This window comes from Colias croceus, chromosome 7, assembly GCF_905220415.1.
Source record: "Colias croceus chromosome 7, ilColCroc2.1".
Taxonomy (NCBI): Eukaryota; Metazoa; Arthropoda; class Insecta; order Lepidoptera; family Pieridae; genus Colias; species Colias croceus.
The window spans coordinates 7213956-7228900 of NC_059543.1; the positions used below are offsets into that span (position 1 = coordinate 7213956).

The 14945-nt window shown below is 31.1% G+C and overlaps 1 protein-coding gene across 1 annotated transcript in view; it reads left to right on the forward strand.

Annotated features, from left to right (window-relative positions):
* The window catches only part of LOC123692956, a 114362-nt gene that overhangs the window by 20270 nt on the left and 79147 nt on the right, over positions 1 to 14945 (forward strand). Inside the window, exon 2 of the mRNA XM_045637806.1 lies at positions 2138 to 2305. Within this exon, the coding sequence (XP_045493762.1) occupies positions 2260 to 2305 (46 nt within the window). The 5' untranslated portion in view covers positions 2138 to 2259. The remainder of the gene's footprint in view (positions 1 to 2137; positions 2306 to 14945) is intronic.

The following is a 14945-nucleotide window of genomic DNA, read 5'->3' on the forward strand; positions in this document are numbered from 1 at the left end:
AGTCAGACAACGTAGACGCTTCGCACCCCACTCGTTGGAGTATAATTTATTTTTATTGGTTACTGCGAGCTAGTCTTAACAATGTTAAATATTAAATGTTTATTAAAGCAAGCGCTAATTAGAAATAAGAGAGCAGACAATATTGCATTTATTATTCAATATAAATCTTTAACAGTATTTGTATTTAAAAACACGTTTATTATTTACACTTGACTCGCCTTGTCTACGATAGTTCGTTGTATGAAAATTGTTCCCTTTAAAATGTTTTATCTCTACTGCAGCTTATTTGCGTATAATAAAACTATGGCCGTGCCGAACGACACCAAAATAACATTATAGTTTGGCCGTGAAAGTTTATCAGGCTCTCGGATAGATTTTCGTCCATCCAGTTATCTCTACAAACTCGTGTTTATGTAATACACAGTTAATTTTGATAAAATTTATCATGTAAGTGTGTACAGCATTAATTACTACATGGTTATGTGCAGATTACGGGGCAATATTTACACAATTACAGACTATGGGACAGTATTTACACACAGTGTTTTTAAATCCGACCAAAATTCTACTGTGGGGATCCCAATTCTGAACTCTAATGCAAAATGCAAAAAATCAACATTTCGCATCACAAATGCCACTTTGTCTACCTTAATTCGACAGCCGTCAGCTATTAGGTAGACGTTTGTAGCAGATACATCGTATTACGAAATGGGTTCTAAATTGCTTTGATCGTTTTTCCGGAACGCTAATGAATCCTCTCGTTCGAATGAACCTCACAGCTCGGTGAGGCAACCTTTATGTGATATTTAGCTCACGTTGATTTCAAATACTAATGTCTGATATACGAAAATTGTTTGTATCCAAAGGATAATATGTAGAGCATTAACAGAATACGCCTGTGTGGTTATATTACTTGCGCTAAGGTTTACAAAAAAATATTGTATAAATTGACACAAATTATAAAAGTCTATGGTCTAAACCTTACTGTCCTTAACTATTTTAAAATCACTGAATTTTACGAGCATACTGTAATAGAGATTAATAGAGATAAACTATTTGCTTCCATTTTTAATGTGAATAAGGAACCAAATATGTCAGAGCCGAAGGGTTTTGCCAAGGGTTAAATGGAACCCACGACATACTTTGCCCGAGGGGCCCAGTCATGGTTAATCCGATCTCGAAACACATACCTTTTTTGTTCTTCATGACATTCGTTAACCTTTTAAAATAAATAACATGAAGAACCACTGAGGATTGATGAGTCTTCTCTACTCATAATTTTTATATACCGTATCTATATAATTCTCAAAATTAACTTAGTATCGTTTTGAAACTAAACGCGTTTTGTTAATAAATGTTTAATTGCATTAAAATATCAGCCTCAAAACACCGGAAAAGAGATTTCTCTAATTCAATTTAATATTCCTAACATGTCATGATTTCAGTAACAGATTGATATATTCCAACAGATTGCTAATATTGCCAAATATGTGTCAGCGAATGCTTGAAGCCAACTTGATTAACAAGCCAAGGCTTAGGCGAGGCTGTCTCGAGTTTGTAATAGTTGTCGAACTAATAAAGTGAAGATTATTGATTTGATGCCAGTAGGCTACAATTTGTATTGCTTACGTCCATTTGATGTCGCTGAAGTAGAAAATTGAAATTGCCTTCTCCTTGTAAGAGGCTTGGTAAATGGAAATTGAAACAAGGACATATGGTAGCAAATTGATTTATGCATGTACTGGTAGATAATATTGAGGGATGAATTTTATGTTTTCAATGTTGTTATTAAAACGATAAATAGATTTTTTATGTTCTGAGAATAGGTCATGTTAAGTTATCCCTCCGAAGCAACTGTTAAATTATATGTCCTTAAATATGCGGGAAGACAAAAAAAATGAACCACACTTTTTTAAAAATAGTCCTAACTTATGTAGAGCTACAGAAATTCTCATCAAGAGTGTAACGTATGGGTTATTTGCCCAACAATCAATAGCTTCAAGAATCTTATTTTTTAACCGACTTCAAAAAGGAAGAGGTTCTCAATTAGATCGTATTTATTTTTCTAACCTCCTCTTTCAGAAACTTAAAGTAATCGTTTATTTGAATCTTCTTTTCTAATCCTCGCTTCTTCCAGGTATCTGGCACAACCACGAGAACACAGTGGCGATGAGCACAGGCGGCCGCCGCGGCCGATAGTACAGCGCGCGCCCGCGCAGGCTCCCCTCCTGTCACCCGCGCCCGCACCTTACCCACGCGATGGTGCGAGACAAGAAGTCGCCGCATAAGACGGACTCGCAGAAATGTAAGTTATATGGAAACATTGATTTACAGGTCAATATATATAGGTCAGATTACAGCGGGTCCTTGATTATCGTATTACAATAATCAAGGACCCGCTGTAATCTGCCATGTATCGTATTCTTTTAAATGTGTATTTTCTTTGTGTTCATCCAGGCCGACGTAGAACGGTGCTGCCTATTTATGCTCGCCTATTATCGAACGGCTAATTAAGCTAGTTCGCTACGATATATTATACACACTGAAAAATAACGCATTGGTAGAAGAAATGTCACCTACTGTTAGTCCTGAGGTTACCTCTATGGGATATTGCACTGCGAAAATTTCAAGATCATGCTGTATGAAGAATCTGTAAGAAATGGAAATATATAAGTAAATAAAAACAACAGAGAAACTTACTAATATGACTCCGTTGTCAACATTTTACGGAGCATATCATAGTTACAATTTATGAAAAAGTATACTTATAATTTAATGCTAACTGTCGTTGTTCTTCACGACATAAGTTACATGAACGCTACATACCTTTTATCTTAATTTTCCTTCAGATTAATATGTCTAAGTTTGTTTATAATCACATGTACTCGTACTGTTTTATACTTTTGTCCATTCAGGCCTAGTTTAAATTTGTGGTCTAAGTATTGTAATTTAAAGTAAGTATAAAATAATTGCGGTTTGTTATAAGTTGTTTTTATTTAAATAGATGACTTTGAAGATTGTAAAAATGGATATAATGCGCAGGAATAAAATACAGAAAAACTGATAAGGTTGAATGAAAGAAATCTCAAATTGCTTTTCTGCAAGTGATCTTACTTACGAACCGTGAAATGGTTCTTTTCAAATGAGACTCGAGGATATTATTTTCCATTGAGATATACAGATACAATTTTAATCTGAGATCATTTTTGTGTTCTATGTGGTTACAATAAACTACATGTGTGATATAAAGTCATACGTTTTGCTGTTTTTTAAATTATTTTTGATTAGAGCCTTTCACAAGTCAATAAATGCGTTAAAAACAACCGACTTCAAACTTGCACTTGCAACATTTACAAATACAGACAAAAATGCCCATAAAATAAAAACTACTGGGCCTATCCGAATAAAATGTTTATGGGACCAATTCGACACCATCCCACATCGAACAAAAAAAGAATCACGTAAATCGGTTCAGAAACCTCGGAGTAATCGGTGTACATACATAAAAAAAAACATACCGGCCGAATTGATAACCTCCTCCTATTTTTTGAAGTCGGTTAAAAATTGATACAGGAAATTGCATCACAAATTTTTCATATCTCATATGACCGATTTCGTTCCGAATTCTGGTTCGCAATTATGAAGCCAGAGATTACTGCTAAGCCAGGACTAAACTGGTCACTAGTAGCCACTCGGATCACCATCCACTTTTGTTCAACGGAATGTAATTTCAGAATGCAATTTCATGTGCAAGTCAGGGAAATCTCTTTTACTGGGACTAGGTTGGAATTGTTATCGGATGAACATTCTTTCAGGGATCACATTTCTAGTATGCTTATTTCATTTGTTCAATAAACATTTTTTGAAATTTACTTTGAGCAATTGTTGAAATAGCTTATTTTCACATCACGTAAAGTTTAATGATAAGGACATTACTTAAAGACATTTAGCTCATTGAAAAGCAATTTCTAAATTTATTATAATATGTGTTACAAATATTACATTTGAACGTAAACGAGTTTGTCTTTAATTATATCAATTTCTATTAAAAAGGATTACGGTATGAGGTGACATATTTTTGATGCTCAAGCCTCAAGGGTTGGTTGGGTGAGTTCTTAATTGTAATGTTTTAGATGGGTCAAATTTGGTATATACTTACAATGGATGCTTTTGTCAGTGTCACAATGAGCTAGCAAAAATAAACAATTGTCCGAACTGCATTGTCGGGCTCCAATGGCACTCAGGAAAGTGGCAATTAGTTATAACTACACTACAGAAATTGTGTAAAGCGTTGTGAAATGTACTAGAAGATAATAGAATCACAATAATAGTTTGTTAATCGTTTAATATCCTAAAGTTAAGCCCTTTTATGTAACAAATATGAAATGCAAATAAGATGTGCTTCAAACTATTCAAGAGCAAAGGAGTGTGTCAATATTATTTTGAATGATACAATATTTTGTTAACCCAAGATAAGTGGCTTCGGGTCTCGTATCTTGCGTGACTATGACATTGTAACTCCAACACGATAAGAAAACTTCAGGATTCACTCGACGTTGAAAATACATTCACCAACTGACGTAGAACATTTGTATTTCATATATTATTTTAAAACATAAGTCATTAAAATGTGGCATTTGCTAACGGTTTCAATTAGTTAATGTTCGCATGCAAAAACGTGAAAATTAATCGATGTTCAGCGGTGCAGGATTAACTTGGGATAGACTACAATTTATTCGGATATAATATTTACCCGTTTAACATTAATAAAACGAGTACTTAATCCCTTCGAACAAGCTTAATCGGAACATATTATATAATATTTATACAGATTATAAACTCTGATGTTATTTTATGCTTAGCTTATAAAGCTTAGCTTATAAATTTTAGAATTGGTTTTCGGAATTGGCACATTATCATTCGATGGGCGCTTTTAAGTTTCCATATTCATAAAGTTTGTTCTCAGGTATCTATTTGGTAGTAATATTACATTAAGCTTGTATTTATTATATTGAAATAAAGTCCCGTGTATCTTTTCGAGGTATGAGGCAGATACTTATCAGATATGTTTGTAGACAATTAAAATTTTAGATTAAGAATATTTGGTACTAGAGTTGTGCCCGAATCCGCAAAAATATTTACATTAAATATTTGCGATATATACTTTTCATTTAGATTGAAAGTTTGATAAGGAGTTTCATTTTATCATTAGATTTTTAATATCATTAGTAATTTAAAAGTGAAAAGAAATACTAAAACGCAAAAGTTTTTATACTTACATTTATTTTTATATGAACATTTATTCAAGAACTAGCGGTCCGCCCCGGCTTCGCCCGTGGTACATATTAACGTTTTCTCTACATAAGAACCATCCTCGTACTTCAAGGAATATAATAAAAAAAGAATTATCGAAATCGGTTCAGCCGTTCTCGAGTTATGGAATTACAACGAAAAGTGGCATTGATTTTTATATATTAAGAAGATGGTAATAAGTATTTTGCCAAAGAGACGGTCAAAATAGCAATACTGATGTTATTACGTTAGAGGACCCAACAAAGATGAAGTCAAAATGGAAAACAATTTATTTACGCGAACTACGATAAATGAGAAAATGGGAAATTTCCATAACATAACAAAAGGGACGATGGGGCTTTAAGAAATAGGGTTTTTGCAATAAATCACATCATTTATACAATCACATTATTATACAGGTATGTACTACATGTAGATGAAGTGCTTAGGCAATGATAGAAAAGGGCTAAAAGTACATCTCTATTTCTGTTTCCTGTAGATATGAATTTTTAAATATATATATATATTTGAGTTTTTTGCCACAAGTTTTATAAATCTGAATAAAATAATTTTCTGTTTAAACTATTTGTTAAATTAAAATAAGCTTATAAGCTTTCTTAACTGATACTTATGAAGCCCGTTGCTTTTATTAAATTTCATTCTTATAACGTGTCGGGAAGTCCGCTACATTTGCGTGATGGATTTTCAGTTTATTCTACACACATGAATCCTTAATGGCGGAAATTGCATTTGCATTCGCCGCTATAGAATGGGTATTAAATACTAAAAGATGTTGTATAGCGTATAACGTATTATACATGTATGTGTGATAATATTGCGTGCGGTAAGTGCGTGATGTTCCATCAACGTCATGGTCTCCTACTAGGGCCGGCGCCCTTCGATCGAAAACTCTTCGAATCGGTATATTTCCTGTATCGGATTTCAGATAGGACAGGATAAGTGCTCTCATTACGTGGAAATAGTGTTGAGGCTCGATCGAATATTTGTGTCTCAATATTTCCTTGGATTATACGTTGTTGTGCTGGTTTGATGTATAAATATTTTCGAGTGGTGAAATTTGCTGATTATTGAGTTTAATCCAATTATACGGACTTTGTTAAGTTTTCTATTTGATTTTAAAGTTTTAAAGTATCAACTTTTGACAATCGTCTATTCACAATATGATTCTTCCATAGGGTATTATACCGTTATTAGAAAGGCCATTCACAAAAGCGACGTAATAAAAGTTGTTCGCAAACACGATATGGGATATAATTATCGGTGTTCGAAACTTCAATTCCAGATGTTGAGCGAGTGTCAATCGATAGGTACAATTGGGCTAATTTGGCTGGTGTCGGCACGAGTTGCGTCCCCGGGTACGTGTGCGCGTATTTATGCGATCTAATGAACATTTGCACACACGTATTATATTCCCTTCAATTCTATGTTTTCACGTATCGTGGCAAATTGGCAAAGAAGCTATTATTTGCAACGTTCTCAATTGAGACAGATTGGTGTGGGAATATTTCAATTAGTGTATACAGTTGGGTTTTTATGTTCGCGTGATGCAAGGCAAAATAATTTGTTTGGAAAGTTTTAATGTTTGCATTTATTACTTGATCGACAATTCGATAAGCGATTCGCGGGAATGGAGATACATTTTACTAATGCGTCACGTTTAGGCAAATTTCGTTTTACTAAAAGACAATAAAGATATATCGCAGATAAGAAAAGAAAGAGAAAATTAGCACTTGTGTCACGTTTCCACTGTTTTTGCTAATCAACGCTTGGAAGTTCCCAACGAAGACAACTATAATATATTTTAATTAAAATAGATCATTTACAAAAGAACTCTTATTACTTATAGATGCAATGCTGGATATATATTTTTTTTATTTATACGACTTATAAATAAAAAAACCTACCTAGATAGAAGTTTAATAAAAAACTAAATTAAAGCTATGATACCTAATCAATATACTCTTAATAAATTATAACTAATACATCACAAAGACTTTATTAATCTTTTGTTGTAGTTATGTTGTTAAACCTTGAAAGTGACAACAGCGTAATGGGAGACATTTTGCGATTCTTCGTTCGTAGGACAATCAATCATTTCGGTGAACTTTATTACTAATATCTAGTGATTTGTATATTTTATTACAGCTGATGTTTTGAACGCGGCGTACCGTGAAATCAGGTTGTAGATTTATTGGAATCGTAAGCCTATAAACATTTTTTGCTATGTCTACCGTTTAACAGAAAAAGTTCAACAGATTGTAAAATATTACACAATTAGAGTCAATAAAGGCATGAAACATAAACAACTTGCACAAATAATTGTCTAGGCTTATTAGCCCATGAATTAAAAAAAAGAAATAAACTTAGATACAATAGTAAAGTAGTATTTTTTTAAATTCATGTTTATATACGAATTATCGTCTAAGATATAAATGTGATATAAAGTAAGTAGTCTATAGTTTATAAAGTAACTGTAGGTAGTTACATAAATCAGACTCTACAATTTTAATAATTTTTGAAAATTAGTCGTTATTTTATACAAAAGTAACAGAATATCTCAAGCATTAATATTGTACAAACTCCAATAAACCATTAAAAAGAAATTTCGCTTTGTAACACAAAACATAAAGCATTTCATTACCTCGTATGTGGTGTAAATACGTAAAAAACCTCAACATTTGCTCGTAAGAATATACGTACATACATGAAAATTTATATCATTTCACATTTATCACAAAGCTAAAGCAGACATTCTCATGAAAGAATTTTCTAGAATTCAAGCCATTTAGGGTGGAAACGATCCCTTACGGCGTGTTTGTAGCTAACCCTCTATGATGAAACGCAACATCAAAGTATATTCTGTTTTCTTCAAATGTAAACTAACCTTTTGTAAGACGAATTAAATAATGAGCCTTCTACATGCGTTCTGAATTAGGTTACATTTTAATTTAATTAGAAAGGCGAGTAAAAATTTTTATCACCAAAATACATGAATAAGGAAAAAAGCTCTGTGTTTAAATTTGTTTCATGTATATTTATTTTTATTTCCGTATATAATATTTATTATTTATGTTAGTGAATCCTGCTGCACCGCTTTTTCTTTGCTACTCTCACAACATATGCGTTAGTTTTGAAATAGATGGCCTACAATTACAGGCCATGTGCTATAAATTTTCTGTTTTTCTCCTAGCGTTTTTAATATAGTAAAGTAAATCTATTCTTTTCTTTATTCATTCATTAAAAGACTGTTCACTGAATATATTTGGTATTTATTTAGTAAGCTAGTATCATTAAACACATTCGTCAATGTGAGAGTGTTTACGAGAGGTACTTTATCACGGCTTACAGATTTAGTGCGATCTACAGAGATATGGATTACATGGATAGAAAGTACATACATAATATGTCGACATACAGAAACAGTACTTACGGCATTTGCTTATGTTAAAGTCAATCTTCTTCGAAAAGAAATAAGGTTAATTTCAGATTGGCAAGTCGTTTACACGAATATGCATTCCCAAAATACTTAATTAAGTATACCTAAACTGTACTAGAAAAAAGAGTGACGTGAATTACACAAAAAAGCGGCAGAATATCGGGCAAAATATTACATAATGTGCCGATTATAACATTTGTTTTTTATAACTATGGATTTTGGAATAATATTATTCTTTACATATATTTTTTTTTACTCAGCCATTGATAGTTATTACGTTCAATTAAATTAATTTTATATGCGTAATCGAATTCTTAATTTTTGTTTTCCTCTTAAATTTTTCTCAAAAAACAATAGTGTAGAGGCGACTTACATTCGTATTTATTCATATTTTATTTATGTTTGTATAGATTTGTTTTATAATATATAAGATACCAAATGGTAGATTAGGTAGATTAGTTATCCATATTATAATTACGGTGACAAATAGCTGTATTATCCATGCTCGGATTGATCTTGAGGTTATTCACTTACCTTGAATAATATATGAATATTATAATAATTATGGATACGTATACAGGAATGCTTTTCTTTATTATATTTTCACCTAGTGCCACGATTTCGTTAATTCTTTTTTTTATAATATTAGTACTTCAAGTACGAGGATGGTCCTTATGGAGAGAAAACGTAAACATTACCACGGGCGAAGTAGCTAGTTACAAATAAATATAAATATTTCCCGAAAATTGACCGAGCTGCCTCCTGCAGCAATTGCTTCGGGATGATGCTCCTATTGACGAAAGTTACACGAAGTAGAGACACGTAGAGATGAAAAAAAAAAACATGAAAAATTGGCCGTCATTATCTGTTGAACAGGCGTAAAGCCAATCCGCACGTAAGATAATATAGAGATAATGTGCAGTCATTTGAAATTATGGTGTCGATACATTCCCGATAATAACATTAAAATTTTATACATGCTTAGACGTCGTATTTGAATAAGCTGATGGAAAAATTCAAGTAAAATGGGAGGATCAACTTCATCTGTTCAAGTAGGTTTTTGTGTAATGTGAATGAAAGAAATACAAGTACACATGCTTTATAATTATAGTTTTCTAATATGTAGTATTAAAAGTTTGAATCAAATAGATACTGAAATTTATTACCTAATAATTTACTTAAAATATTGTTTTAATCGTGGTGGAAAATCTTAAAAATGATAATCAAAATATATTTATTATTATAAAAACGATGACTACTGCTAGAAAACTAACAAACATTTTTTACATCATATTTTACTATGAGTATATTAATGTATGTATGTATGTACCTACTCATTAATGCGCTGACACCGGTGTTCCTACTTACCCAGTAGTTATTCTAACGTGTTTGTGAATTCTATTTTTGCCAACGTTTCGCTACAAAATTTAATAAGTGGATGTAAAATTCGTTCCGTACTTTAAAAATTCCCAGTTTGTAACATAGGGCGATGGCTTCGTGAAGTCCCTTTTCCATTTTTATAATAGTATTAATATATTAATTATTTAAAGTTAATAAAAATAGACAGAAGTGGATTGAATTATAATAAGCGTCTTATTATTTGTTTCAGAGCAAAATATGGATTGAATTCGTAGAAATAAACATATTATGCTAAATGGAAAAAAAAATTAAATTTCGCACATCTATACATACATCTGTATATACTTTAAGGTATAAACTAGTTACATTTTTCTGTAGCATAAATTTTATCAGCGGCATTCTTTACTTTTGATATGTAAACAAATTAACATTGAGCTTTCGATCTTTATCAAGCTATATTATCTTATCTTATCTTATCTTAATAATATTATACTCCTAAATCACTTAACCGATTATTTATAATAAAATTCACACACCATGTGCAGTTCGATCCAACTTGAGAGATAGGATAGTTTAAATCTAAAATCGTTTTAGAGAAAGCGGGCGAAGCCGCGGCCGGTATGCTAGTTTGTCATACGTCTGTAACTACGAATGACTGTTACTGGATATTTGGAGTTTCCTAAGTAAAAAGTTTATGAGGTTTATAGTGACTGTAGGAAGTAAATTTACTGGAAATCCAATTTGGCATGTAAAACCACAACCATATCCGTTGACTGCTTTCTAAAATGGGAACATGAGAGTAATCATACAATTTAATTATTCGAATAAATCCAAAACAGAATCCATTTACTAGTTACATATCAAACATACCAGGGTAATGATGATGACATTACTAAAATCCTATTGAGTTTCAAACATTTTGTATGAAGGTCTGCGTTGAAATTTGAATGATCTATTTGGTATTTTGTTGGCATAATATGTAAAATGAAATTATATTTTACTAGCTGTGCGGCGTGGTTTTGCCCTCATAGCTATGCTCTTACGATTGTTGCGATTGTTCTTAGCGTGAGTATAATGATAACCTTCCTCGACAAATGCCATCTATCAAACACTGAAATAATTTTTCAAATCAGACCGTAAGTTCAGCTCCGTCACGCTGGAACCCGCTTTAAAAAAAACCTTACTTTTTTTCAGCCTATTTTACCTACAAACGATGCCAATAAATGTAGTATAGGTCAATTTTTTGTAGTCTTATTAGTTACTTAGAAAACATCATTGATATCGTTCGAAGTAAAAAATATAAATAATAGCGTGTTGATTAGTTTTGGAATGGGTTCCAAATTGATTGTAGTTTATTGTAGTGGCAAGAAAATTCTTTATTTGCGTTGTTTTATCTCAAATTATTGCAAGAAGGTCACAATAACAAGATTTTAAAAAATAAATAACACTTGTTCAAAAACTACAAACGATGCCAATAAATGTAGTATAGGTCAATTTTTTGTAGTCTTATTAGTTACTTAGAAAACATCATTGATATCGTTCGAAGTAAAAAATATAAATAATAGCGTGTTGATTAGTTTTGGAATGGGTTCCAAATTGATTGTAGTTTATTGTAGTGGCAAGAAAATTCTTTATTTGCGTTGTTTTATCTCAAATTATTGCAAGAAGGTCACAATAACAAGATTTTAAAAAATAAATAACACTTGTTCAAAAACTACAAACGATGCTAATAAATGTAGTATAGGTCAATTTTTTGTAGTCTTATTAGTTACTTAGAAAACATCATTGATATCGTTCGAAGTAAAAAATATAAATAATAGCGTGTTGATTAGTTTTGGAATGGGTTCCAAATTGATTGTAGTTTATTGTAGTGGCAAGAAAATTCTTTATTTGCGTTGTTTTATCTCAAATTATTGCAAGAAGGTCACAATAACAAGATTTTAAAAAATAAATAACACTTGTTCAAAAACTACAAACGATGCCAATAAATGTAGTATAGGTCAATTTTTTGTAGTCTTATTAGTTACTTTTTGTAGTCTTATTAGTTACTTAGAAAACATCATTGATATCGTTCGAAGTAAAAAATATAAATAATAGCGTGTTGATTAGTTTTGGAATGGGTTCCAAATTGATTGTAGTTTATTGTAGTGGCAAGAAAATTCTTTATTTGCGTTGTTTTATCTCAAATTATTGCAAGAAGGTCACAATAACAAGATTTTAAAAAATAAATAACACTTGTTCAAAAACTACAAACGATGCCAATAAATGTAGTATAGGTCAATTTTTTGCAGTCTTATTAGTTACTTAGAAAACATCATTGATATCGTTCGAAGTAAAAAATATAAATAATAGCGTGTTGATTAGTTTTGGAATGGGTTCCAAATTGATTGTAGTTTATTGTAGTGGCAAAAAAATTCTTTATTTGCGTTGTTTTATCTCAAATTATTGCAAGAAGGTCACAATAACAAGATTTAAAAAAATAAATAACACTTGTTCAAAAACTACAAACGATGCCAATAAATGTAGTATAGGTCAATTTTTTGTAGTCTTATTAGTTACTTTTTGTAGTCTTATTAGTTACTTAGAAAACATCATTGGTATCGTTCGAAGTAAAAAATATAAATAATAGCGTGTTGATTAGTTTTGGAATGGGTTCCAAATTGATTGTAGTTTATTGTAGTGGCAAGAAAATTCTTTATTTGCGTTGTTTTATCTCAAATTATTGCAAGAAGGTCACAATAACAAGATTTTAAAAAATAAATAACACTTGTTCAAAAACTACAAACGATGCCAATAAATGTAGTATAGGTCAATTTTTGTAGTCTTATTAGTTACTTTTTGTAGTCTTATTAGTTACTTAGAAAACATCATTGATATCGTTCGAAGTAAAAATATAAATAATAGCGTGTTGATTAGTTTTGGAATGGGTTCCAAATTGATTGTAGTTTATTGTAGTGGCAAGAAAATTTTTTATTTGCGTTGTTTCATCTCAAATTATTGCAAGAAGGTCACAATAACGAGATTTTAAAAAATAAATAACACTTGTTCAAAAACTACAAACAATGTAGTTGATTGTAGCTAAACTCATATGTTTGTAGTGGCTGCTTAACCCCTGTAAGCAATAAAAAACAAAAAATTTAGTGTTCAATAAGTTAATATATTCAAAACAATTATGAGCCTTGGATTTCGTGTCGTTTGTAGTTTTATTATTAGTTGAAATTATAAAAAAATAACAAATAGTAGTACTAAGTTATATCACATATCACTCTTGTAATTGCATATAAATATTTATGATTATTTTATTACATAAAATAGCATATGTATTGTTTTTTTCTTCATTAAATCTTTTTTAGACACTACTTTTTTCTTAGAGCTGCTGGATTATTTATATTTTTTACTTCGAACGATATCAATGATGTTTTCTAAGTAACTAATAAGACTACAAAAAATTGACCTATACTACATTTATTGGCATCGTTTGTAGTTTTTGAACAAGTGTTATTTATTTTTTAAAATCTTGTTATTGTGACCTTCTTGCAATAATTTGAGATAAAACAACGCAAATAAAGAATTTTCTTGCCACTACAATAAACTACAATCAATTTGGAACCCATTCCAAAACTAATCAACACGCTATTATTTATATTTTTTACTTCGAACGATATCAATGATGTTTTCTAAGTAACTAATAAGACTACAAAAAATTGACCTATACTACATTTATTGGCATCGTTTGTAGTTTTTGAACAAGTGTTATTTATTTTTTAAAATCTTGTTATTGTGACCTTCTTGCAATAATAATTTGAGATAAAACAACGCAAATAAAGAATTTTCTTGCCACTACAATAAACTACAATCAATTTGGAACCCATTCCAAAACTAATCAACACGCTATTATTTATATTTTTTACTTCGAACGATATCAATGATGTTTTCTAAGTAACTAATAAGACTACAAAAAATTGACCTATACTACATTTATTAGCATCGTTTGTAGGTAAAATAGGCTGAAAAAAAGTAAGGTTTTTTTTAAAGCGGGTTCCAGCGTGACGGAGCTCGTAAGTTCCTGTTATAGCGCGTTCAAGCAAATAAATAAAAAGTTGGAAATGTGGGCCATGAGTCAGTTAGTGAATAATGTAGGTCAATAAGTTTGGAAAATATAATATTTATAACTATCCCTTTCCTTACCTCAAATGAGGTAAGAATGAAACCCCATTATAGCCTGTTATTTATTAAGTACGTCATTAATATATATATAATTAATATATCATGTGGATTTCCCAGTTTATTGATATAATTAAATACATAAATATTTATAGCGACGTTTCCGGAAATACCAGCTTCTACAAAATATTACGTTTTTATATAATAATCATTTTATGCTGTAAAAGATAGATGTCTAATAAAATCAATGAAAAATAAATTTGTCATGTTGTATGGTAAAAATTCACAATATGAGTAAATATTGTAAAGGAACATTATCCTACTAATATTATAAATGCGAAAGTTTGTATGGATGTATGGATGTATGGATGTTTGTTACTCTTTCACGTAAAAAACTACTGAACCGATTACAATGAAATTTAGCACACATATAGAGAGTAACTTGGATTAACACATAGGATAGTTTTTATCCCGGAAATCCCACGGGAACGGGAACTATGCGGGTTTTCCTTTGCAAACGCGGGCGAAGCCGCGGGCGGAAATCTAGTAATACATAAAGTAACATTGTCATAGTGAATTCCCTGAATCTGCTAAAGTTCAGATATTTTCACTTTGACGCCAATTTTCGACGCTTCCACGGATAAACTTTCAGAGAAAGTATTGTTTTCACTTG